This window comes from Leopardus geoffroyi, chromosome A3 (assembly GCF_018350155.1).
Source record: "Leopardus geoffroyi isolate Oge1 chromosome A3, O.geoffroyi_Oge1_pat1.0, whole genome shotgun sequence".
Classification (NCBI taxonomy): domain Eukaryota; kingdom Metazoa; phylum Chordata; class Mammalia; order Carnivora; family Felidae; genus Leopardus; species Leopardus geoffroyi.
In genome coordinates, this window is record NC_059336.1 from 12,401,736 (window position 1) to 12,427,925 (window position 26,190).

Genomic DNA, 26,190 nt, shown 5'->3' on the forward strand with positions numbered 1-26,190 from the left:
ATGTAAACGTAATTTATGTCACTGGATAAGAGAAGGTAGAGACAAATTCTCCACAGACTTTATTATAGTTTCTGGAATTACACATGTTCATTTATTTGTCAAAGGAGTATATTCAGGGGGTTCCTCCAAAGTAAGTGTATTTACTGAAAGCAAAAGTGGGAAAATCTATCGAAGAAAGTACTTGCTTTCGATTAAAAATTAGTCTTCTAAATATTAAATTTGTAGCCCATCTGCTTCTGTTTAATCTGGAATCTAATTTGGGGGAGAAGTGTGATGATTTTGTGAGTTTATAACAGTAATGGAACCAAACTAGGCTATTTTTTTATAATGTAATACAGAGGTCATAATTGTTCTAGAAGATTTTTGTTATGTCTACCAGACTACAAATTCTAAAAAAAATTTACTTAAGTGTCCTGGGGTCTTTGCCTTAAATGAAAATGATTGTTCATTAGATTGTCTCTATATTTGATGTAGCTTTAGAACTGGTTGCCCAGTGAGTGGGTTGATTTTAGTCAGCATGTTCTCTGTTCCCATTTAAAATGTTTTTTACAAGTGGTGTGTAGCTATAAGCTTATATTTATAGATGTTTATGTGGCTGAGGACAGGATTAGTAAATTTGCTGGATAATAATACTTGCTACTATTTATTGAGCTCTTAACCATGTGCTAGGTAGGTTAGGATTACAGGATGAGGGTTACTTGATGCAGGAAAGGAATCTGAAGGGTCAGATTGAATTTATCTAATAATATAAAAAGCTGCTGTTCATCAGGCTCTTCCTTTGTGCTAAGAGTTGAAGTAGACGCTTTATGTTATATTTCTGATACTCGAAAACGTCTTTGCAGATGTAGGTTCATAGTGGCTGAGGATACTGAGGCCTGTCTAGGAGGCCAAGTAACTGTAGTGGGGTCCTGAGCTCTATCCATTGAACCATCCTTCGTCTCTAATTATGCTCAGGTGCTTTTTGTTTAGGGTAATTTTTTCTGTGTGTCACCAGTGCTTTACCGTAGGTAGGATGATTTTTGTTTACGAGAATATCAGACCAATTTGAAAAAAAAGTCTGTATCAGTAATACTCAATTTTTAAAATGAACCCTATTCATCATTGCCTTGAAATAGTTTGAAGACTTACGGTTTCCTGGTTTGCTGTGATGGATTGATACAGTCAAACTAAAACTTTTAAGGTGATTCAGAGTTTGTGGAGTTGGGGGAACTACTTAGAAGTAAACGGGGAGAAGGAGGTTTCATGAACCTGTAGGAGGCTCTCCCCTAAATTATTGCTATAATCATTCATGAAGTTTGCTAAAAATGATTTATGAGCTGTAAATAAGGTTGTTGTTAAGAAAATCAGTTTATTTTTTTTTCATGTTTGTTTATTTTGAGAGAGAGAGGGAGCAGGGGAGGGGCAGAGAGGGAGAGAGAATCCCATGCAAGCTGTATGGGGTTCCATCTCATAAACTGAACTGTGAGATCGTGACCTGAGCCAAAATGAAGAGTTCGGATGCTTAACAGACAGCCACTCAGGCACCTGAACATGATTATCTTTAAAATTACAATATTCTACTTTATTGGATATGAGTTAACTAAACTTCCAATTAACTTTATAGGGCGAGGTGGCTGTTGCCCTCTTTGCCTCCTAGCCATTTCTAACATCCATTTCCTCACTGATGGTATTGGGAATATTTCATGTAACTTTCTGTTTGGTATCGAACAGTTACTTTTTTATTTTCTTTGAATTGCTGATCTCCTTGAATAGGAAGCCTCTTTGGTTCTCCACCCTGGCGGTAGTCCTCTCTTAGGGTTAGTTTTAAAAGGCTACATCAGTGAAATGAAACCTGTTGTTTGGATTTGGGGTTTTCATGAGTTGGTGTGAGTTTCCATTGTGTGTTTTAACCTCAACTGAGGTGACCGTGTAGTCTGTAATGACATACGTGTGTCTCATTAATCATGAAAAGGTGTTGGAAATGGGTCTTCTCTGGGGATGAAGTGAGCACATGCTCCTTCTTAAATTGTCTATATCGGCTCCCCTCAGGCACAAGCTTTTTGATTTAACTAGATCTTGTCTGATTTTCTCACAGTTTTACTTTTTGAAGTCCGTGCTTTCTATAGATTAAAATTAACTGAGGCATGAATTTTCTACTCTTGCAGATTCCACCCTGATACAAACAAGGCCATTGTCTGCTGATGGCATTGTGATTTTGTACGGAATGCTAGGCAGTCCTTTCCTCGGTCAGAAAGAAGATAATTTATATGTAGTGATAAGTCTGATTATGCCTGGAGGCTTATGTTCTTTGTTGCACAATTTAACCAACTTGCTCATTGAAGCTCTGTGACCCTTCACCTAGATGACAAATAGAGTTAGGTAAATACTTTCCTTTTGGTTTGTAGTATAGTGAACCTTTACAGTCTGGAACATTCAGAGTATGACTACTGGGTACTGATTTTCCTGTTAACAGACTTTACCTGTTTAAGCACCAAACATAAAAAAAGAATAAATTTTTTTTGGAGGGAGGGATAAAGTTCTTTCTAATTTTGCTTTTTTTTTTTTTTCTTAAATTTTTTTCTTTTTTAAAATATTTTTTTAAATGTTTTATTTGGAGAGAGAGTGCATGTGCTCGAGAGAGAGTGGGGGAAGGGCAGAGAAAGAGGGGGATAGGGGACTCGAAGTGGCACAGAGCTGCTATCAGCACAGAGCCCAGTGTGGGGCTTGATCTCACAGTTGAGAGATCATGACCTGAGCCAAAGTTGGATGCCTAACCCACTGAGCCACCCAGGTGGCCCAATAATGTGTTTTGACTGTGACTTAACATCATTTTATAATATCAGTTGCGGTGTACCCTAAGAAAGTGATGTTTAACAGCTAACTCTGGCATGGAATATCATACTTTACAAGCATTTCACCTACATTACCAGTTAATCCACCCGAGAAGTACACAGTTATTATTTTACTATCATATGAAATTGGTGGTGGTAACCCCATTTAATATATTAAAAGGTTGAAGCCTCTTGCCCTATTAAATGAAGCATTTATCATCCAACTGAGCACCAGAGTTGGGACCCAAACTGAGATTTCCAGCCAGGAGTTTCCTTCCACCATACCAAACAACACTGTGCTTAGCTGGTTTGCCCTTATCCTAAATCAGCATTTTGCAGCTAAGGGGTCTTTGTGTTCTTATGTATCTTCTTTAGTTATGATGTGATGTGTGATCATAAATGATTTGTCAGTACAAGTTAAAATGCCACTGTGAATTCTTAATTTAAGTTTGTGTTAGGTTCAAGGTTGTTCCTGTACAAATGTGCATTCCACAAGGACAGGGACTGTATCTTATTTGTGCACCCCTTTCTCCCCAGTGCCTAGGATACTGCCTGCAAATAGGTGTTCAGTAATTGTTGAATGAATAAAGCAATGAATGTAATTCACTGTTTTGCATTCTAGTGTGTGTGCTTGAGTGGGAAAGAAAGAGATTTGGGCTTAACCCCCCAGTCTGTCTTCTCTACCACTGCTTAGAGAGAGTAAGTACACTGGAAACAATCATGACGGCTTGGGATTATCATTTGAAAATGGTTGAGGGATTTCAAAAACTGAGTTTGCTCACAGGAGTGTGAATGTGTATGAGTGTCAGCTCTCCTTGTATTGTGTAAATATGTCTGAAATCCAAATGGTTGCACGGTGCTATATTTCTCTCCCCTCCTCCTTTTTTCTTTGTTGTAAAGTTGTTGGTGATTGTTTCTTACTGTTGTCATGATGTCTGATTCTAGCAGCTCCCTTTTTCCAGTCTTATTTATTTATTTCATTCTAATTTTTTAAATTTCTGGGTTGGGCTAGAAAACTTAGATACCCAAACCTAACCATAATGGCTCAGCACAGATAGGCTTGAACTAAGGCAAAGGCCCCAGGAGTAAAAGGCATGAGCTCTCCAGGGTGGTCTTAGCTATCTCTTTGGGCTGCTCAGAGGCCTTTTTCAGTTTCCACTAATGCTAGTCTTGTGAATGGGTGAGATTATGGAGCAACAGGATTCTAGATTGTTAAATTGTTAGCATAGTATACTATTTACAGAAGGAACTTTAATTGTTAAAATACTGTAAAACAAAGGAGAATTTATTTTATTTCTGAAATTTTGGACAGTGAACAGCTATTTTCATCCTCTGTTAAGCCCCAATAGCAGTGAGGAATTGAAATGAATGAAATTACTTAATGTTGTAAAAATGCAAAAGGCATCTCAAGGTAAGGAGTTTTCTTTGTTACTGACTGCAACCCGGGTTTGAGCTGCGTATGTCCATTTATATGAGGATTTTTTTGAAAATACAATACAGTATTGTATATGTATTTTCTCTTTATGATTTTATTAATATTTTCTTTTCTCTAGCTTGATTGGAATAATACTGTATAGAATACATATAACGTACAAAATATGTGTTACTCAACTGTTTATGTTGTCGGTAAGGCTTCTGGTCAACAGTTAGGCTATTAGTAAGTAAGTCTTCGGGGAGTGAAAAGTTAAAGCCTGAATTTTCCACTCTGTGGGGTGGGGGATTGGCACTCCTAACCCTCTTGTTCAAGGGACACCTGTACTACCCTTTAAAAAGGAAGATACCTGTAGCTAAATCAGACCTGAGAGTTTGAGAATTAAACTCTTATGTCTCCTGAAATCCAGTTCTAAAGAACGATTATGGTTTGGATTTACTAGAGGTAATGTGCTTTTTTGTATTGTGCAGTTTAATATAAGAATATTTATGTACAAAGTGCCTTTTTGTAAAGTTTCCCATGCAATTGTATTTGCATCATCAAGCATATGGTAATATTTATGAACAGAATATTTAGCCAGTAGTTTAAAAAAATCCATAAGTTCAAAAATCAGGCTTGTGTGATCAGACAGTATATGATGTCCAGTTTCTTTCTTTAAAATTAGTTTCGAGGTATTCACAGCTCTCTTGTGGTCATGTCTCCACAAAGTACTCTTTACCCAGTTGGCAGTTGTATCTTTCCTGAATTCTGCAGTGTGCTGCTTTAAGCCATGACATCATGCTTTCAGACACTTCCCTACTTGTAAATTTTAGGTTTCCCCAAAACTTGAATAGTATATATCTTCATTTTCAGAAATGATCTACTCTAATAAATTATTATTGTTTTTTATTTTCTAGGAGTTTCCTAACCACATAACCTCTCAGAACTGAATCAAAACAACATTATTCCTGGAGCACCTCTTTTTAAGGTACACGTAATTTGGTGCTATAATTTCAGGCCTGTTCATAATCTAATATTTTTTGAACTCTTGAATGACTTGTGTGGAAAATGACTTTTACTTCTGGCTGTAATATTAGAGAAACAGAATAAATCGTATGCAGTTTGAATTTCTTCTCATTCTTGAGATTTAATTAGAAAGTAAATACAGGGAAGGTTGATGACTAGAGTGGAAAGCCCTTTAGCCTGTACTGCCATATACTTTAAATGTTGAGACATGAAAGTTGACCACCAAAACTGTCTTTTTTTTTTTTTCTTTTTTTTGAGATTATTTATTTTGAGAGAGAGATAGAGTAAGCACATGCACGCCAGCAGGGAAGGGACAGAGAGAGATGGAGAGAGAGAGAACCCCAAGCAGGGTCTATGCTGTCAGCACAGAGCCCAGTGCAGGGCTAGAACTCACGAACCACGAGATCATGACCTGAGTCAAAGTTCAAGAGTCAGATGCTCAATTGACTGAGCCCTCCAGGTGCCCCTAAAGTTGTCATTAAACATAATTTGGTTGGTGAGCATCCTGATTATAGTGGCTTTTGTCATTTGCCTTTGAATTTTCAGATTGTTAACGTAAAACTTGGTTTTCAAACTTGTGGAACTAATCCAACATTGTTTTCTGTCATGAGACAGGGTTATGAATCAAGTTCCATTTACCACTGGCTGCTTGTGATGATCTGGACCAAAAAGATTTTACAGTTTTACGTCAGGGCACTGTGAAATACACTGCACCTGTCATACTGCCTTTTGTTTTTAGCACTTTACCTCAGAGCTAAAAGCATATCATTATACCGTATCCCCGAGGTAGTGATTAGTGGACAAGTTAAACCCAGCTTTCTTTGGGAATGAGGAAACTGAAGCATAAGGAAATTAGAGAGGTTGTACCAGGCTCAGTGAATGGATTTACACTGCGTTTATTTAATGCTTTTCTTTTCAAAAAACTGAATAACTGTTACAATGCCTCAGGGTTTTTTCATTGTTTCAGCTCTCAGATTGCTACAGCTAAAGCTTTATCAAATATCCTACTACAAGGTGTCTGGGGAAACTGAGGCACCAGGCAGTGGATTGCCAAGAATTAGGTGGATAATTGCTATTTTGTTTGGGAGTAGAACTGAAAGCCACAACTCAGAAGTTTGATCTGATTTAACATTGTTGGTTGCTACTTAGCAGCAAGGCTGGTTTCTTAGAAACTGGGTCTTGACTCTGGTCTGTTTTGCATGAAGATGATGGTAAATGCAGTCGTGTTTCTAGGTAGACGGCACATAGTTACAGAGTACAATTTCCCTTTTCTGAAAGGAAAAGCCAGTTAACTTTATATTAAACTAAGCCCCTTCTTATTTAGGAATAGGTCACACAGTACTACTCTTAAAAATCTCCAGCAAATCATGAATAGTTATTCATTTTGGTTGGTTTAAAACATTTTTGTATGTTTTTATAAGTTTAGATTTTAAAAAACACTTCCGTGTTTACAAGAAATAATGTGTTTGACTTTAGTAATTTTTAAGAATTCCTCCTAGGGAATGGGAGAGAGGAGGTTGATAAGGTTTCAAAGCTAGGAAAAAAGTAAGGTTTGCAGCTTATTGGGCTGTAGAGGTAAAGTTTTTTTCATCTTAGTATACAGTTTGGTGTGATGGTTTTTATAGGATGAACAATTGAGAATGAATTCTCTTTTAGGAAGTGTTTCTTTAAACGGACCACCCAGTGGTTACATTTGTGTGGAAAGAAAATCCTCCGCTTCCCACTTGGCACTGAGCCACGTGTGAGACAGGGGCCACATTCAGTCACTTGGATGCAAAGATCTTAACAGCCTGAGCTTCCAGGCATTATTTTTGGCTGATTTTATTGTTTTGCAAGTGATTATGCCTCCTTGGGGCTACTTGTCCCGTCTTTCTTTTGAGCACCAAGTACATAGTGGTCTGTTTTGTTTTTCCCTCTGTCTTAAGTAGTTGGGTCATATTTCTTTTAAAGAACCTTTTAATTATCGGGTAATTTGATATATGGGCCTGCTATGGTATATTATGTGCTTGATAATGCTGTTATCTTTTTAGAATTGATTATGTAGGAGTACAGCGATTGCTGTGTTTCTGTTTTTGCAGCTGCCCTGCCTACAGGTGTTTGGATGATGTTTGGAGTCAATGAATTGCTATTCTGGGAATCAGAGTGGGGATGGTGGGTGCTGGTAGGGGTGAAGATAGGGAGATAGGGTGAGTTTATTTGTAGAAAACGTTTGACTGCATTGCAATTTCTAAGGTGTGTCCACAGAGGATCTTGGAAATAACTGTTGAATTTAAAGGAATGATGTGGGCATTTTAGATGTATTTTAAGGCTATTGTAGTACTCTTGTATTTGTGTACCCGTGCTATGTAAGATTTGAGGGAGGACTTTGAAGGAAGAGGTATTTACTAAAATGTTTGTGGCTATCGTAAAAGCTTGTCCAGAATTGGGATGACTTTTTCTTTTCCTTTTTTCTTTCACACACCTTGTTTGGAAACATCACTTATGGCAAAGGGGAATGATGTGTTGAATACAAAAGTAAAGTCATATATTACGGTAGCTACAAATTGGATATTAAAAATGATGTTCTTCCATAATTGCTGAAGTCGTTGTTTGATATGACAACATTTAACAACCTGGTAGTTGAAAGTAAGACTAAGCACCCTTATAGATATTTCTGTAAACTATTTCTGGAAGGATCAGCCTTCTTGTGTATTAAACAGATCACTCATTGCATTCACTATGGCCTAGACTTGGTAAATCACTGCTGAGTGAGGAATTTGCATTTGTGCCTCATCACTTTTTAACACATTACTTGTAATCTCTTTCTTTCTTTATTTTGAAAGAGAGAGTGAGAGTGTGCATGTGAGCAGGGGAGGCGCAGAGAGAAAACGAGAAAGAATCTCAAGCAGGATCTGCGCTGTCAGCATAGAGCCCCATGTGGGGCTCGATCTCACGGTTGGTGAGATCACGACCTGAGCCAAAAGCAAGAGTCAGATGCTCAACCGACTGAGCCACCCAGGCACCCCACGTAGATATAATTTTTTAAAAATGCTTTTGTAGTATTCATGTGCCCATATTCCCCCTTCCCTACTACCCATTAAAAAGTACTTGACACTTGTAAAAAGGAAGCTGCCAGCCAAAGTGAGACTCTTTGTTTTTATAAGAAGACTTTTGTATCACCAAGCCAAATTTGGGACTTGGGGGAGTTGGAATTAGGGGTCTTTTAAAAAAGATGGTACCCCTAACTCTGCCCTATCACTCCTCTGTGTTATAGTGCTGATTATTTGTGCTAGATAAATATAAGGATTTGAGAATAAGATGAACATATTATCCTGAGTTGGTGTCTAAAGCTCTTCAAATAAGAGAAACCAGGAGATTAAAGGCCCTCATCTGTGCTGGAGGCAGGGAAAGAGCAACGCAACACAGGCTTAACAGTTAAAGGTGTTTCCAGAGCTGGGGAAAACTGAAGTCTTTGTGTTTTCAATTTTCAACCTAATTTTACTGTGTGTAAAATATTGTTCTTTTATAAGAAGACTAACAAATCATTTTAATCTCTTTTGAGTCCCTAATGTGTCTGGTGGAAAGTAATCCTTAAAGATAGGCTCAAAAGAAAAGACAAGTTTTCATTTAAGGTTTTAATCTTCGGGACAGAGTACTGAACAGCAACAGATTCTACATTTATACAGAAGTAGTATCTCCAGAATTCCATGATTCCACTAAATGCTGCTGTGAACTGTATAATTAGCAGTAGTGAAAAGCTTTATTTGTTCAAATTATGTGGGTAAATAGTATATTTTACCCTATTTGTAAACTACGTTAGCTGCCTGGCTTCTCTTTGGGAGAGGAACATCTGTTTGGGTAAAATATTAGCCTCAAAATTTTTTTTAGAGCCTTTTGAAATGAAAAGGAGATTTTCTTTTCCTAAAAATATAAGCTATTTATTAAATTAGTAATATTTTATTTTGTTGGTTGGTATATGTATACTCAAAATAGCATCCCTGGTCCCTCTATCCACTAGATCCCAGTAGGTCATCCCATCCTCCAGTTGTGACAAACAATATCTCCAGACATTGTAAGATGTCTTTGGGGACGAAAATTGTCACCTCTTTAGAACCACTGCATTAGCTTCTCTTTTCAGGCTTAAAGACACATAGAAGTGTTCATGTGCTAATGAGTACTGTTTGTTGAATTTTACTATTGGTCATGGTGGAAATTAAAAATTTGTAAATTACTAGGGTTTTAGGAAATTTCTATTTGCTGTTTTGAACTACTTGTTTCAACCAGTTGTTATAAAGATACAATGCCAGGTGAAGATGAGGTTAACATTTTGGGGGCAGTCTTAATTAAAGGCCATTTGTTCCCTTTTTCAACTTCTAGAAAATCTGTGTATTTATGTCTGTGACTGGAGATGCTGGTTGTGGGCCTGCTGTAGACAGCATTAGCCAAAACAGATCCCCTGGGGCCCTACCCTTTCTAAATTTAGTTCATTCATTCAGTCTCCTCCTCTGAGAGCCACCCAGGGCAGGGTTGGGTTGCTGCTTATGGGATGCAGGTAGGCTCTGGAGCAGACGCTTTGCTTTTGACTTTTTTTTTGACCTGTAACCAGCGGTTGGTGTTGTGCAGTTGTGAGTGCACTATAGATGATTTGGGGAAGGGGTAGGGGGAAATGCCATTGAGGCAAAGTGTAGAAAGAGGGAGTGCAGGTGGTTGGGGGGGCATTGAGAGAGAAAGATTTCTATTTTGACAGCTGAAGGAAATCAGAATAATGACACAAGGTCCTAGCTAATTTCTGGGTGGTTCTGGACTTGTTTCTTGACATTGGCAACTTGTCTGCCAGAACAGTTATCTAGTCTTCAGTGGACCTCGTCTGTCACTTTGTTCTGACTCTAAAAGTAAACAAAGGAATAACTGCAGTATGGGGGATTTTGGTGAACAAGGTGGTGCTTAGGTCTGTATATCCAAAGTCATGTTTCAGCTGAGGTATTTGGGTTGTTGTTTTTAGTTTTGCAGTTCTTTTTGCTCTCAGCAAGAGAGAATGTGCCCGAACTTCTCAAGTAACTTAATTGTGGTCCTTCATCTCTTTCTAAAGATCCAGCTTTAATTAAAAATCATCTTGAGACTGTTAAAAAATTAAAGTAACACTCTGTAATAGAACTTTTGATTTGTTTGCTGGTTTCTGTTTTGATTGCCTTTTTCTACTCTTTGTTGCTACTGGTTATTTTTGAGTACTTTTGACTTGCTTAAACATTTTCAGCTTTTTGAAGGATGGCCATGAACGTAAGCAGAACTGCCCTTATTTTTGACTTAGGAGGAAATTTAAATGTAATAGAAGTAATGCGTTTGGAACTTATAAGATGAAGTAAACCATCTCCTCTGCTTCCTGGGTCCCACTGCCCAGCCACACCGATGAAATGGCCAGTCTGAAATCTGTTCCTCTCTTCTTCCTCTTTGCCACTTTTGCTTTTAGTAGTACAAAGGCTATAGAATGTTCTTTACTATTCAGATGATTTCTCAGGATCTTGCATATTAATGTAGATGCAACAGTTTTGTTTGTGGTCTGTAACTAAATGAGACCATCTAGACAAACCTCATAGGAAAAAAAATAGATCTTTTGTCATCACGAGGAAAAAGCAGCAGCAAAAGTGAGAAACTCTTCTCTTTCTTCAGTGAGCTTAAAGGAAAACCATAAGGGTACCAGTCAGCATATGGCCCTTCCATGGAAGCAGTGTTTACAAATTCCGCATTAAAGGGTCTTACGAACCCGTTTTGCTTTCAGCTTCTTACAATTTTGAGGCCAGAAATCTTTACCACATCCTATGTGGTATGGAAAGCCTCTCCGTATTTTTTAATTTGCCATGTTGAATATAAACTATAGTTCATAGTTCTTAATATTCAATAATGAATGTCATTTCACCCTACTGGATTCTCTTTATAAAATGAACACGCAGAGCATATGGGTATCGTAAGTCCTTTAAAAGCACTGTGAGAAAGTCACAAGGCCAGGAACCTCACTGTATACCAAGGAGAGAAACACTTCTAATACATCAACACAGCTACAGGCCTAACGGGACTAATTTCATTCTTGAGTAGGTGACACCAATTTTGACTGAATATTGGCGATTACATATCTCCTCTATAATTTACCTTTTTATTTTCTTTCCCTTACAACTTTTAGGTAGAACTTTAGACTTCATAGCACTGAATTAACCTGCACTGAAAGCTGTTTACCTGCAGTTGTTCACTTTTGTTGAAAGTGACCATGTCTCAAGTTCAAGTGCAAGTTCAGAACCCATCTGCTGCTCTCTCAGGGAGCCAAATACTGAACAAGAACCAGTCTCTTCTCCCACAGCCTTTGATGAGTATTCCTTCTACTGCTAGCTCTCTGCCCTCTGAAAATGCAGGTAGACCTATTCAAAACTCTGCTTTACCCTCTGCATCTATCACACCCACCAGTGCAGCTGCAGGTAAGCGTATGAATCCAAGTGTCTTCTTTTTCAAACGTTTTCTTAGCCTGTTTTCTGATCTGATAAGTAGACTGCAGATATAGGGAACGCTCACATTACCTTCAAGAAGCAGAGGAAGGTATTAACATCCATGCTTCTTTTTTCCAGATATAAAACACTGGTTGTATATTGGGTTGATGGAGGCCTGAGTTGACAGACCACTTCAAAGTGTAAGACAGAGAATTGAAAAGTAAACTATAAAACCTAGTTGGTTATAAAGTGGTGTCTAGCAGAAAGAATTGAACAGTAAATACCACTCTGGATATTTGTTGTTTTATGGGAAAATTCTGCTTTAAAAATTATTTCCCGGAACTGACCACGAATTCTTGTATGTGTGAGCCTCCATTTTATATGCCTTTGAGATTACATCCCAGGCAAGGGGGCAGCCACATTTACTGGGAAGCCAGAGAGTATTGGCATTTGTTAGTTTTTATTTTGAACAAGTGAGTTTAAGTTGAGGTTCCAGAGGTAGTTCAGAAATCACAGTGAGGACCCATTGGAAATTGAACACTGAAGCAGAGAGTTTTAGAGAGGGAGTAAGTTCGGAAGCATTTAAATCTGATTATTAAGAAAATAAAAAAGAACTAAATGTGCTTGTTGATGGGGTGCCTGGCCCACTCAGTCAGTAGAGCACATGACCCTTGATCTTGGTCATGAGTTCGAGCCCTGCATTGGGTGTAGAGATTACTTAAAAACAAAACTAAAAAAGGAAATAATAGCAAATAAATGTGCTCATCGGTGAGAAAAGACTTGAAACACCTGAAAAATAAACAGACCTGAAAACAAATGTTCTGCTTCCCAACCCTCCCCCAAAGTGGTAAAACCAATTAAATGGAGTGTCAGCATGGGTGTCTCCATACCAGAGTCACCTTCTAACACATCTCTCAACCCCTTGTGTTTGACAATTTCCCTTGCATTTCCTCTTTCATTTCTCATTTCCTTTACTTTATAAATCTGTTCTTAGAGTGTTGGCTCACCCCACTCTCAGCTGCATGGCATCTGTCACACTACCTCTAGACTTCCGTGGATTGGCTCACTGGGTAGCAGTCTTGACTGGTCATAATACCCAAGAATTCAGTTTTCCCCAAATTTGCCGTCACAGACCATCTTAAAAGGAAATGTTATAGACTGTTTCAGTCCTCTGGGATTTACTGCCTTTTCTTCTAATGTGTTCTTATATCCACATCCTATTACTCCTGCCCACCACGGACATTTTATTTTACTTGTAGAATTCTCTGAAGTAGATAAGGTCTGAGGATGGCAGCCTCTGAGAGAACACTAGGAATGAGACACTAGCTGTGTAGAAAACGACACTCATTGTTTGAGAGATGGTATTGGCATGTTGAGTTTTGCGAAATAACGAACAGGGTACAGCTGACAGCTGTTGTGGGAACCAGTGTGTCTGTGCTCAAAAGACCTCCTTGTTATTCCCTTGGTTGGTTATAATACCAGGGCTGCCTCTGATTTAAATCTTGCTTGCCTGCCATGGGTTAGTTATTCCCCTGCCTTCTGTTCTCTCCTTGGAAGACCTGCCCTCTCCTAGGTTACCTGGCTTCAGCTGGTCCGGAGAAGACCCCAGCTGTGCCTTCAGGCAGGTGCCCCCTTGTGGTTTGCAGTTGTGCGTCACTGCTGCTCTGAATCCTTAAGACCTTCCGTTTTCCCCTCTTTTTTCGTGTCCCTGGGAGAGCAGCAGTCCTGTATACTGCTAGTTGACTTCATTGCTCTTACGTTATTTTTCAGTTCCTTCTAGCATGGCACACCCCAAAGAGAAAACCCCAATGTGTCTTGTGAATGAGTTAGCCCGTTTCAACAAGATTCAGCCTGAGTATAAGCTTTTGCGTGAGCAAGGTCCAGCTCACTGTAAGGTAAATATTGTGCTTGTGCATTTATAACCCACCAGGAATGTTTTCTGTTTTTTATACTGCTCCACGTGGTGCTGTGGTTCAGAATACATATTTTCAAACCACTGAGGCTGTCTTCAGGAGATGCCAAAGTATAGATTTTTGGCAAGTCGCTTCTCTTGACCCTTGCAGAATGGGTCAAAGAAAAGATATGCTTCTTTTTGGGAACTCCAGTTAGCATGTGGTTGTGTTTAGGATTCTGAGTAGAGACCATTCCCAAGCCCCTGTGAATGATTTCCCGTGAATTTTCCAGGCTCTGGGTCTCCTGGCTGCAGCCTGCCTCTGGCTCCTTTCCTGCTTGTTTTCACGTGTACCTTAGGCTGGGCCAGGATAGGAGGGGAACAGGAAATCCATTTTCCCACTTGTTAGCCATTCAGGTAAAAGGTTTGAAAATGAGAGGTAGAAATTAGTCTCAAAGTGAGTCAGTCCTTTGGACTGTCTCTGACTTCACTTATCCTTGTCCTTCCCCTTATCTTAGAGAATGGAAGACTGTAACTTAAATTTTTTACTATTTGCTATTTGGGAATTCAGTCTTTGAAGCTTGTTTGATAATGTAAATCTTGGAACTTAAATGTGTGCATATCTGGCTTTATCTTTGCAGCTGCAGTATGAGAGAGGGTGTGGTATGAGAGAAGGAATCCGGCCTCCTATTTCTGATCCTAGCCTTGCAGTAAACATAATTAAGGATGAATTATCGGTCTCTTTATGCGTCATTTTTCTTGACGTGCAAACCTCAGGCCTTGAATGATATCAAGTTTCTCTTTTAATTTGACTAAAAGTAACATCAGCCACAATCCTAAATAGGTACCTTAGTGTGGTGAGGTGAGTCACCTTTGGTGTCAGGCAAATCTGGGTTTAAATCTCAGCTCCTTACTAACTATGTGACCTTGGGCAAGCTACTGCTGTTTTTTGAACCTCAGTTTCCTCATCTGTAAAATGGGGATAATACCTAAACCAAATGGGTCTACTGTGACAATTAAACCAGAGAATATATGTTAAAGTGTGGAGCACAATGCCTGACAGTTAGTAAATGCTTGAGAGATGGTAGCTATTACTATTATGCATTTCAGAAACCCAAATTTCTACTCACATGAAGCTAGTTTTCACATTTTTCTAAAGCATAGTGATATTTGAAAGGTTTCTTTACTTTTGGAAGGCAATTAGTGATTTCCTATAACTTCTGTTTCTTCTACAGGATTTTTTTTGCAGACCTTAACTTTGGGATTCCCTTTTATTAACTGTTCTTGGTATTTTTTGAAATATGCACTTTCTCACCTAACCTTTAGTGGTGCGTTAGGTAATTTGGCTGTGTGTTCAATCTGTAACTGCACTTTTATTTACAAGTTGTTCAAAGACGAGAAGTTATTCCCTCCTCGGTGACTATTACACTATTTATTTAAAAATCAGTGGTCTGGTGTACTTTTAATTCTATTAAAACCAAAATTCTAACCTTGTTACCAACCCTCTACACAGAAAGGCAGGAGAGTGGCAACAGCGCTGACGGGGAAAGTCCTGGAGAAAGGCAAAACTGTAAATGGAATTAACTCTTTTTTGTTTTTTAGCTTTTTCCCTTTAAATGTCTTTCCACGAATGGATCATGAAAATGCCCCAGGGATGGCACAGCGTAGACTTCTGCTGTTTGGCTGTTAGGCCAGCCAGGATTTTCAGTCCATGCTAGTGGTGCCTAAATGAGTAACCTTGTGAACTGCAGCAGAAATACAGGGGACCCCTAGTGTTTCCACTGGGGTGAAGGATTCTTTAATTTTCCCCCTTTAGTGGAAGCTGTGTACTGAGGGAATCCTGAAGTTAAGACCTACAAGAAAAATCAGCTGTGAAGGCACATTGCACCCATCCCTTTAGGCACCAAATTTAAGTGATCTGGACATGTTCAGAGGAGCACATTCACATTAAATTATTCACAGTAAATTATTTGCAAATGAAACAGTGATATCCAGTGATAAAGAAAAGCAGAAAAACAAAAGCTCCAGTTGGTTTTGCTAAATTCCTAAGTAGTGAGTCTCAAACTTTGCAGTGCATCAGAATCACTAGGGGAGCTTATTAAAGAACACTTGCCTAGGGTCTCCGCTCTTGCTTCTCAGTCGAAGTCCCTGGACATGTATATTTTACTAAGCTTCCCAAGATAAGCACCAAAGTTAAAGAATCACTGTGCTATGATGGGTCATAGTTTTTGACAGAATATTCAGTTCTGATAGGATTAACATAACCTAATTTCAAGAACAGAGTGTGTATTTGGGTAACCTTTATACTTAAAAAGGAATAAAGAGGCTTGCCATTGTCAGCGTTTGCTGAGGGCAAAATCAGCTGTTTTGGATGCCTCCTTGAGTTCAGAAACGTTTCTAGATCTTTGCTTACTACAGATTGGATTTTCTTCCCCAAATGGAGGCAGTGTCTGAATAGTATAGTCTTAGGAAAATAGAAGACAACTTTTTAGAACCTGGCTCACATTCCCAAATTCATTCTAGTTTTTGTCCTGCTAGGGTTGTTTTCAGACGAGACCACAAACACGAGAACATCAAAACAAATGTCTTAATTTGCATGAGATACTACTTTGTGTCTAAATCAAGTTTGCTGAATTTCTTCCCTGAGAAGTAATTGGAAGACAACTTCTGTTTGGCTGACTTCCAAATCAGCATCTAATATTTTAATACAGGGGAAAACATTTTTTTTTAATCTCTGTACTTACCTCCATTTTTCAAAGCATAGTTTTGTCATAGAGTGTTGTTCAATGCCAGGCAATGAGACATGTATCTTTTTGTGTTTATAAAAATAACAAAAAATGGGAGTGAGGGAGTAATTTGCTAAGGTAATGACCAGGCCTTTTAAACCATGACCATAAACAATGTTCCAGGTCCAAGCGACATATTACAGTCAATCTCAGGTATCGTGAATTGAGAGCTCACAATTTTCATTTGTAGGTGTTTACAGTACAGCTAACACTTGGAGATCAGCACTGGGAAGCTGAAGGAACTAGTGTTAAAAAAGCCCAGCACACAGCTGCTGCCAAAGCTTTGGAAGGAACAAAATTTCCTAAACCCATAGTCCGCCCTTTTCGTAGCGAAGGAAGGAATCCAGGTATTATGTGTGGGCCAAGACAGGTTCCTTTCAGAAGTGTGTCTAGAGGTACCCATTTAGTATGTATATGCATTCTTTCATAACTAACTTACTGACTTTGCAAGCACGGTTTCTACACTACCAGTGGCAAACGCTTACCTTTTTAGAATCCTTAACCATACTCCGAAGCATTGGTTCCCAGTCTCTGGTCTCTTGACTCCTGAGGATCTGGAAAGAAGGTCCTGAGAGGTAGTGGTGTCACCAAACAATTGCTAAGGTTGCAGAGAAGCCTAGTGAAAAAATTGCCAAGAATGTAGGCCTTAGCTGGAATCACTTCAACCCAGTGTGGAAATACCAATTATAACATGTTGATCAGAAACGCAGATTGTCATTTACACGTCTCCTGATCATCAAAAAGAATGAGAAAATGACTTAAATATGTATTACTTAAATACTATTAGTAGATAACACCTCTTCAAACAAGGGACCGAAGGAGGGAGAAGACTAATAAAGAAGAGCTTCTGGTAAAAGCTTGGGGACCATTGACCTGTTGCTGTGGATGGAAGTGGCTGAGCCACGTTACCACCAGGCACACGAAGCCATCCCAGTCCCTTTGTACGTAGGAAGGAATCCAGGAATCCGGGAGATTTCAGCCACACCTTCCTTGTTGCTTTTGATTTCTTTGTGGTATTTCAGATTCATTCTCCACTGCAGGTAAATTTTATGGGTCAGAACTGTTCTTGAGATGATTCAGGTTATGCTTAGTAAGAACCTGTATGAATCATATAAAAAATATAATTCTGAAAGTAAGAAGAGAGAGGCTGGTTACTTCTGTGACCTTTTGATTTTGCAAATCCAAAAATATTCTTATAAATTTGATTCATGCACTAAATTTAGTTGAACCAGTTCCTAGTACAGAATCAAGTCTTTTTTATTGCTGTTGTTTTCTTCTACATACCTCCTAAAGAGGCATTTTAAAGTGGATTTTTGTGTGCATTTAAGTTGAACTTTGCCATTGCTAGTGTTGTTCTGTGTTTGATGTGAAAGTGTTGTTCTTAGATGTGATTGTGCGCTCACACTACTCTTTCTAGCCTGGTTTTTCTTTTAAATGTTTTTAAAGGTTTATGAATTGGATGAACTGAGAGAAAAGAAAAATTGGGAAACGAACAGTGTGTGTTTTCTACAGTTGATGATTATGAGACAACCCAAATTATACTTGGCTCTTATTTATATGGAAACAGAACTCCTTTTCCTAACAAGTATTCTCACAGGTCAAATCCCATCGTAAATACTGAGATTGGAAATATCTGAATGTTTTGTGACCCTCATCTGACTTCTCCAGATAGAATTTACTTGCCTCCTCCTTCTTAATTCCACACCTTTCCTTATAGCACACCTCCTGTTGGTCCTCTGGGGGAAGAATTATGTCCCTTAGCACAGTGCTTTCCATCAAGTTACTGCTTAGTAAGTGCATTGTTCGATGAAGTAGTGTGCAATAAACATACTTCTAAGTGTAAGCCAATAACCCAGCGAGTCAGTACAACCAGAGTTATATCGGCTAAGGATTCCCAAACAGTAAAATGATTTGGACAGTCACATGGGATTTTTTTTTAATCGTGGACTTTGATGTGTATTGGAACTGATATCTAATAACTGGAATGAGTGACTTTCTCTGGTAATGTCTTATGCTAGTTGCTGCCCCTCTAATAGCTCTTACACTGTATTTTGTGCTGTTGACTGTGTATTAATATCTAGAAATCACAGCAGATTCTTGGATTTCCTGACCTGATGCCTAGCAGTGAAGTACTTAGATACTTTCCTGAAATGCTTTATGAATCCAGTTAGTAGAAAGCATGCTATTCTTTCTGATTTTAGTAACTGTCATTCTCATGTCAGAAAATAACCAGTTCTCTGTGTTGCTTCTGTATTGCAGAAAGCATAACCCCTACTGTAGAGCTAAATGCACTGTGCATGAAACTTGGAAAAAAACCAATGTATAAGCCTGTCGACCCTTACTCTCGGATGCAGTCCACCTATAACTACAACATGAGAGGAGGTGCTTATCCCCCAAGGTATGTGCCTGTTTTACTTATTTATAGGGCAAGAGAGAACGGAGGAGGGGCAGAGAGAGGAGGAGAGAATCCCAAGCAGGCTCCACGCCTGGCACAGAGCCCAACGCGGGGCTCCGTGTCACAACTGTGAGACCGTGACATGAGCTGAAACCAAGAGTTGGACGCTCAACCGACTGAGCCACCCAGGTGCCGCTGTTTGTTTTAAGTACAGGTGAAGATATATCTCATTTCTGACATGGAAGAAGAAAATCTGTAGATTGTGGAGCGCACAACGATTTGGTCATCTTTAGGCTTGCCAAATGCTGAAGTCATCTTAATCGTGGTGCCTTTGGAACTGTGTCTTGATGCTTGCTCCTTTACCTTCTGTCACTGGCAAGAGCCTGAGTGTGCTCCTCACTAGCAGTGTGGCTGTGCCCTGAAACCATCTGGTTAAAGATCACCTTTCTAACTGCTTTTTGTAACTGAGTCGTATTTGAGCGTGATTCCCACAAACACCAAGATTCTCAGCATTCATAGATTTGTTGATTATTGTTTATTGGGTACTTTTTTGGCTTTGAATTTATGTGCTTGGTAACAGCTTTGGAGTACAGGTCCAGCAAAATACTAATCGAAACCCGAAACTATGTGTAAAAAGCCTCCTGTTGGGCAATCGTAAGACGTTAGGGGATAGGTTGATGATGGGAATGGAAGTCTTCCTTTCCCTGCCTGACTTGAATGGAGGCAAAGCCACTTAAAAAATGTAAGCTCTGGGGGCGCCTGGGTGGCTCATTCGGTTAAGCAGCCGACTCTTGATTCCAGCTCAGGTCATGATCTCACAGTCTGTGAGTTTCGAGCCCTGCATTGGGCTCTGCGCTGTCAGATTCTTGGGATTCTTCTCTCCCCCTCCCTCCACCCCTCCCCTGTTCGTTTTCTGTCTGTCTCTCTAAATAAACTTTAAAAAATGTAAGCTCTGACATGTAGAGGCCAGGTTCTGCCAGGCTGTAGGCTGTTGGGATTTCTAGAAATGAGGGTCCTTCCAAAAAAATTTCTGTTAAAAAATTCCCAGGGGCACCTGGGTGGCTCATTCGGTTAGGCATTAGACTCTTGATTCCGGCTCAGCTCATAATCTCGTGGTTTGTGGGTTTGAGCCCCACACCGGGGTCTGCGCTGTGTGGAGCCTCCTTGGGAGTGTCTCTCTCTCTCTTTCCCTCTCTCTCAAAATAAATACATAAAGCATTAAAAAAAAAATTCCCAGGCTTTTCTGGAGACAGGCAAGGGTGTCTCTCAGATATGAGAAAATAGAGCAAGTTTTCTACCTTAAGCCAAAGTCTAATTTTGTAAATTTGGGTTACATTATAAATTGAACTCATGTAGTCTATAAGGTGTTTTTGTGGAACATAAGTTTGCTTGCTAGACAGTATTTGCCTATTCTGTGTGCCAGTTCTAATCCAGTGTAAGCTTGTGAAGTCTCTGGATATACCGATGAGGAGTCATTATTGGCAAGCAGGTCCTGATGTGATTAGGACCCGTGATGAAGGAAAGACCTGGGGTTTGCCAGGGAGCGGATGGGTGACTTACTGATCTGAGATTGTAATTCTGCTAAAACCCCCTTTTTACTTTCAGGTACTTTTACCCATTTCCAGTACCGCCTTTACTTTATCAAGTTGAGCTTTCTGTGGGAGGACAGCAGTTCAGTGGGAAAGGAAAGACAAGACAGGCTGCAAAACACGATGCTGCTGCGAAAGCCTTGCGGACCCTGCAAAGCGAGCCCCCACCGGAGAGGCTGGAGGTGAGGCGGGCGGGCGAGCAGGTGAGTGGTAAAGGTGTCCTCTCCAGTGGCTTTTTCTGAGAAGCGCTGAGAGCTGTCCGGAATTCTTGTGATTTGGCAGCTTGCATGATTTTGTACTCTATGGCCTTTTGGCCTTTCTTCCCCACCCCCCCTTAAAAAAATGTCTTAGCAAGAAAGTCAGATGCCTTCTTTTTCACTCTATGGCATAGTTTTGAGTGAACATGGTAGAAAGATTGTGACTCAATTGAGTTGTGAAGCACATGCCTGGAGGAATTCTTTGGTGGTAAAGGTTACTCTTGTCAGAACCTACTGCGGTTTATGGCATCAGCTTAGAGAATTTTCTGAAGCCATTTTTGACCAGCTACTCTGACATATCAGAGTGCCGGTTATCTGTTGCTGCGTAATAAGCCATTACAAACTTTAGTGGCTTAACCACCTGTAGGCATTTATTTTGCTCACAGATCTGCCATTTAGGCAGGGCTTGGCACCCAGCTGGTCTCTCCCCTACACAGCTCTGGCTAAGGTGGCTCCACAGGGGCCAGAGGATCACTTCCAAGATGGCTCCCTCACAAGACTGGTAAGTTGATGCTGGCTGTCTGCTGAGACTGAAGCAGGGGCTGTGGTCCTGAGAGGACCTCAGTTCCTCTCTTAACTACCGTGTAGAGACTGCTGACCCACGGGATGGGATGGTGCCGGGTTCCAAGTATCCTAGAAGACAGGAAATGGAAGCAGCTTCCAGTTTTTAAGGCCTGGGCCCAGAAATCCCCCACAGCATTGCTTCTGCTGTATCTATAGGTCAAGCAGGCACAGAGCCCAGATTCAAAAGGAGGAGATACAGAAACTCACTTTTTATAATTAAGCAAAATTCACATAACATAAATTCACAGTTTTAACCAGTTTAAGCATATGGCTCAGTTGCTTTTATTTGGTACATAGACAATGTTAAGAACCTCACTTCTGGATGAGAAGAGTGTCAGAGAATTTGGGGGCCAGGTTTTAAAAATCCCACAGTAAGAATAGGTTTTTAACTCCTTGTGGCTAAATGGGAATCGAGGTCTTAGGAAATCAATGACTGTTTTTCGTTGTGGTGTGTTTGCCTTTTCCAGTGTAATGACACATTTTACAATAGAGATAATCTGTTTCCAGGGTCCACTGAGGACCAAATAGAAGAGACTGTCACTTAGAAGAGGGGATTTCATGAAGTTAAAGGGATAAGCTTCTCACCGGTGAGATTTGTTAGAAGCAGTAGGTAGTGTAATTTGAGTCATCTTGGAGGCTTTTCATTTTTTGACTTCGCCGCGGTGCTGATCTAATTGGAGTCAGATGGGCTGGTTGTTTCTCAGCTGCTTCTCGCCAGCAGTTGTTAAACGATCGATCGCTGAGCCCTGGCATGTGGGTTGTCTGCTTCACAACCACTTGAGAAGTTTAAAAAAAATTCCTTGGTCCAACCCACACGATTTCTAATAGGAGTCTGTCTTTTGCCTTTTTTTTTTTTTTTTTTTTTTTTTTAAATGTGCTCGTGCAGTAGGTCTAAAGCTCGGTCAGGGTTTGGGAACCACAGGTCCTAAGTATTATCGGTGCTTCCCCCTCAGGCAGCCACCCCACTTTGAATGCTGCCTGGAAGTACCCACCCTTTGCTGAAAAGGGAAGGTACCTGATTGGTGTCCCCGGTCTGACCCCATTACCCTGGAGCAGTGAGGTTGGCTCTGGCCTGAGGGCAGAGGCTGGCGCAGATGCACTCTCCTGGGCTGAGTTCCACTGGCTCCTCTGCCGTCTGTATGGAGCTTTGCTGAGAGTAATGTTAAATCTCCTTGTGCCCCTGTTCTCGTTCTGTATGGTTTGAAGTAGAGACATTGCCCTTCAGAAACGGCTCAAAGACTGGGCTCACCCAGTGCTTCAGAAACAAGAGTAATTGAGTCAGATGAGACTTGCTTTGAGATAATAAATGAAACACTTGGCCTCCCACCTCAACCAGGCCTCCTGATAGCTGGGTGGTAGGGCGTAAAGAGACATTTTTAGAAGGGATCTTTAATTTTTTTCTTACAATGAATGTATGTAAACTAAAAAAATTTTTAAATTAAAAAACAAAAATCGTTTATAGATTTGCTGCTTAATGGATGGATGATCACTATTAACATTTTGGTGGGTGTCAGTGCATACGTAAGTAAATACGTGTATCTGTCTAATGACAAAAGTGGGAGGATATTGTATGGTAACCACTTTTTTTCACGGAACTGCTTATCATGAATCTGTTGTCATGCCATTTACTTCTAATTCCTTGGAGGACTCAAGTTCAACTTGCATCTAAACACTTTTTAATAGCTACAGTGTGTTTCATTGTGTAAACATACCAGTTTATGTTTTCAACAGAGGCTTGGTTATTTAGATTGTTTGCAGTGTTCCCTTTTAGAAAATAGGTAGTGAGGAACGTTGTTGTAGTAAATCTTTGTGCATGTCTGTGACTATTTTTATGAGCCCAGACATGGAAGTAAATATGCCACTTGCATGGCAGTAAATATGACCAAGTTCTCAGAAGCATGGTGCCACTAAGAAATCTGCCACCAGGGTGAGAGCAGCCTTTTTGCCTGTGGTCTGCCAGTATTGGAAATTGCAGTTTTTTTAGAGTTTCTTTATCTTGAGAGAGAGGGAGAGAGAGGATCCTAAGCAGGCTCTGCACTGCCAGCATACAGCCTGATATGGGGCTCCAACTCATGAACTGTAAGATCATGACCTGAGCCAAAACCAATAGTCGGACGCTTAACCAACTGAAACACACAGGCACCCCAGAAATTACAATTTTAAACAAATTGTTGATTTTGCTTTTGAAAGTATGTAGAGCATGTGATTGTGTGATAGATCAATTTGTCTTCTCTAGAACATGGCCAATAAAAAGCCAGCAATTTATATCTATAAAGCAGGGGTTGTCTGGTTCCTTGACAACAGGCATCATGCTAGGCTTTGAGGAAAAATCTGCCCCTTCCATGTTGGGGCTTCATCGAACAGAGCTGACAGATGTTAACATTAGAATCATCAAAGAGTGCAGCGAGTACTAAGGTAGAAAGTAGCAAGTATTAGAAAGGGCATCAGATGTCTCATTTAGATTGGAGTAACGGCGATGCATTCAAGGAAGTTCTTTCTGAGGAAGCATCATTGAAGCAGAGACTAAAGATAAGCAAAAGAACAGCAGGAGCAGCTTGTGCAAAGGTCCTGCATTGGAAAAATGCCTTTCTTTGGGGTGCCTGGGTGGCTCAGTAGGTTGGGCTTCCGACTTTGGCTCGGGTCATGATCTCATGGTTCACCAGTTCGGGCACCGACCGCATCGGGCTCTGTGCTGACAGTTCAGAGCCCGCAGCCTGCTTCAAATTCCGTGTCTCCCTCTTTCTCTCTGCCCCTCCATCACCTGTTCTCTCTCTCTCAAAAATAAATAAAACATTAAAAAAATAAAAAAAAAAATGCCTTTATTTTTTTTTTCCTTTCCTTTCCTTTCCTTTTTTTTTTTTTTTTTTTTTAAATCCAAGGCTGTGGTAATAAAGAATGACTTACTCAGTGTCTGAGCTGTTAGGAGCAAGATGGCCAATAGCTACAGTATATGTAATAGACAAACAGAGCTGACCTAATGTCCACTAGTAGGGAAGTGGTTAAATAAACAGATACATTCGTCAGAGGGAGTCCCGAGTGTGGTAGGTCTGTACACATAGGCTTGAAAGGAGGCCCCTAATGTACTGAGAAGGAGGAGTCAAGAACCAGAGCTGTAATTCTGTAGATAGTGTGATCCTCTTTGTGTTTAATTAAAGTGCCAGCTGCGTGTGTATGTAGGTATGTGTATATCTGTGTGTGGTTGTGCGGTTTCTGTCTTGAAGATTGTATCAAGCTTTAAAAGTTTTCTCTTGGTGGTAGTATTTAGCTGGGGCTTAAACTGAAATTGATTTTCATTATTCTGTCAGGATCCATGGGACCCAGTTTTCATGTCTGAGCTTCTTTTTCAAGCCTTGTAAGGATTGATATTGCAGGACTCGTATTCTTTTCTGGGGATCTTACAAAGAACAAAGGGAAAACGATTTTTTTTTTTTTAATATTTTCTTTTAATTTTTTTTTTTTTAATATTTATTTATTTTTGAGACAGAGAGAGACAAAGCATGAACGGGGGAGGGTCAGGGAGTGGGAGACACAGAATCTGAAACAGGCTCCAGGCTCTGAGCTGTCGGCACAGAGCCCGACGCGGGGCTCGAACTCACGGACCACGAGATCATGACCTGAGCCGAAGTCGGCTGCTTAACTGACTGAGCCACCCAGGCGCCCCGAGATTTATTTTTTAAGATAGAATAAAACTCCTTCTGTCTGGCAGTGATCATGTAGGTCCTTTGGACCCTTTTGTAAATCTTCACATTATGGAATCTAAATTTTCCTTTGTCTTGAAACATTTTGCTGTTTGTTTGTCATCCATTCCTAAATACACTAAGCAAGACTGAAATAAAAGGAGGTGGAATTATGGTGACTCCCCAGGTGGATGATACAGTCGTGAAATAACTCACTACTGCCCCAGCCTTTGCTGTGCTTAATGCATTGCCTGGCACGCCGCCTCCTTCTTTCAGGAAGATGCAGAAGACAGGGGACACCGTCTTTTCCCTCTGCTGTTAGCTTTCTTTGAACTCAGGTGAGAATTTAGAACTTTTCTTTGTGTGCCTCTAATGGCCAAAAGAAGACCATTGGCAGAGGAAGACCTGCCCACTCTTAGATGAGTGAGAAGGTGAACATGGAGGGGCAAGCAGGGCCCGGGACTCGACGATGGCTGTGGGATTGAGAGTTTCGGCCAATCTCAGCCTGCCGGTCTTCACGTGGGATCGATGGTAGGTTAGCTTCCCCAGACTCAGGAATCGGCAAGTGAACAGTATGTTTCTCTGGGGTCTGAAAAGGAAATGTGTACACTCTTCTGGCCATTCTACAGGAAAGGCTTCATCACACAGTGTTTTATGACAAGAACCTGGAACATCCTGTTTTGATGTTTTAAAAAAGTATATGTGACAACATTTCTTTAATTTTTGTTGTGTGTGATGTTTGGCCACCAGAATTTATTTTTTACCACCTACTGTTCACAAAATAAGTGGGCAAATGCAGAAGGAGGTATGTGTGCAAAGGTGATTGGGAGGATACAGATGATAAAACAATGAAAAAAACTCATTAGATCCTTTTTTGGGGGGGTTTATAAATCTAAAAATGAAAGCATGTTGGTAGTTACGGAGCAAAGAAGATGGCTGTTCTCCAATAAAATTGTGTCAGTTTCACAAGTAGTGTGTTTTGATGAAACCAGTCCAAGAAGAATCAGAAGTCATGATAAGCTGGAACCCACTGGAGATGGATTTGAAAAATGACATCGTTACAAGTGGGCTATGCTCTGGGTTCAGACGTAGCCAGCTGATGGGCGGCATTTAAAGGACCATGCCCATTTTGGGTACATAAATGCCTTCCAGACTACAAATCTGAAATAAAAACTTGGATTTGCTATTTTAAATTCTGATTAAAATCTCTAATGAAAAGATTCTTAGTTGTCCTTTTAGTCTGTATATTATTTGTAAAATGACTTTAAATATAGAAAAATAAAGAGTGTGTTGAAGCCAGATAGTAAGTAAATGGTTAGGTGAATTTTTTTT

General features: G+C 40.1%; 1 protein-coding gene across 18 annotated transcripts in view; it reads left to right on the forward strand.

Moving 5' to 3' along the window:
- STAU1 (staufen double-stranded RNA binding protein 1) overlaps positions 1-26,190 on the forward strand; it is an 83,066-nt gene that overhangs the window by 33,994 nt on the left and 22,882 nt on the right. For 5 of the 18 annotated variants that reach the window (XR_006703105.1, XM_045444284.1, XM_045444289.1 and 2 more), the window contains 6 exons: positions 5,139-5,209; positions 11,402-11,690; positions 13,470-13,594; positions 16,567-16,771; positions 18,636-18,774; positions 20,377-20,563. Coding sequence is in view for 17 of the 18 variants with exons in the window: in XM_045444284.1 (XP_045300240.1) it covers positions 11,486-11,690; positions 13,470-13,594; positions 16,567-16,771; positions 18,636-18,774; positions 20,377-20,563 (861 nt within the window). In the remaining variant the exon portion in view is untranslated. Of the gene's footprint in view, positions 1-5,138; positions 5,210-11,401; positions 11,691-13,469; positions 13,595-16,566; positions 16,772-18,635; positions 18,775-20,376; positions 20,564-26,190 lie in introns of those variants that run through there. The other 13 variants (XM_045444299.1, XM_045444286.1, XM_045444290.1 and 10 more) reach the window with 10 other exon arrangements.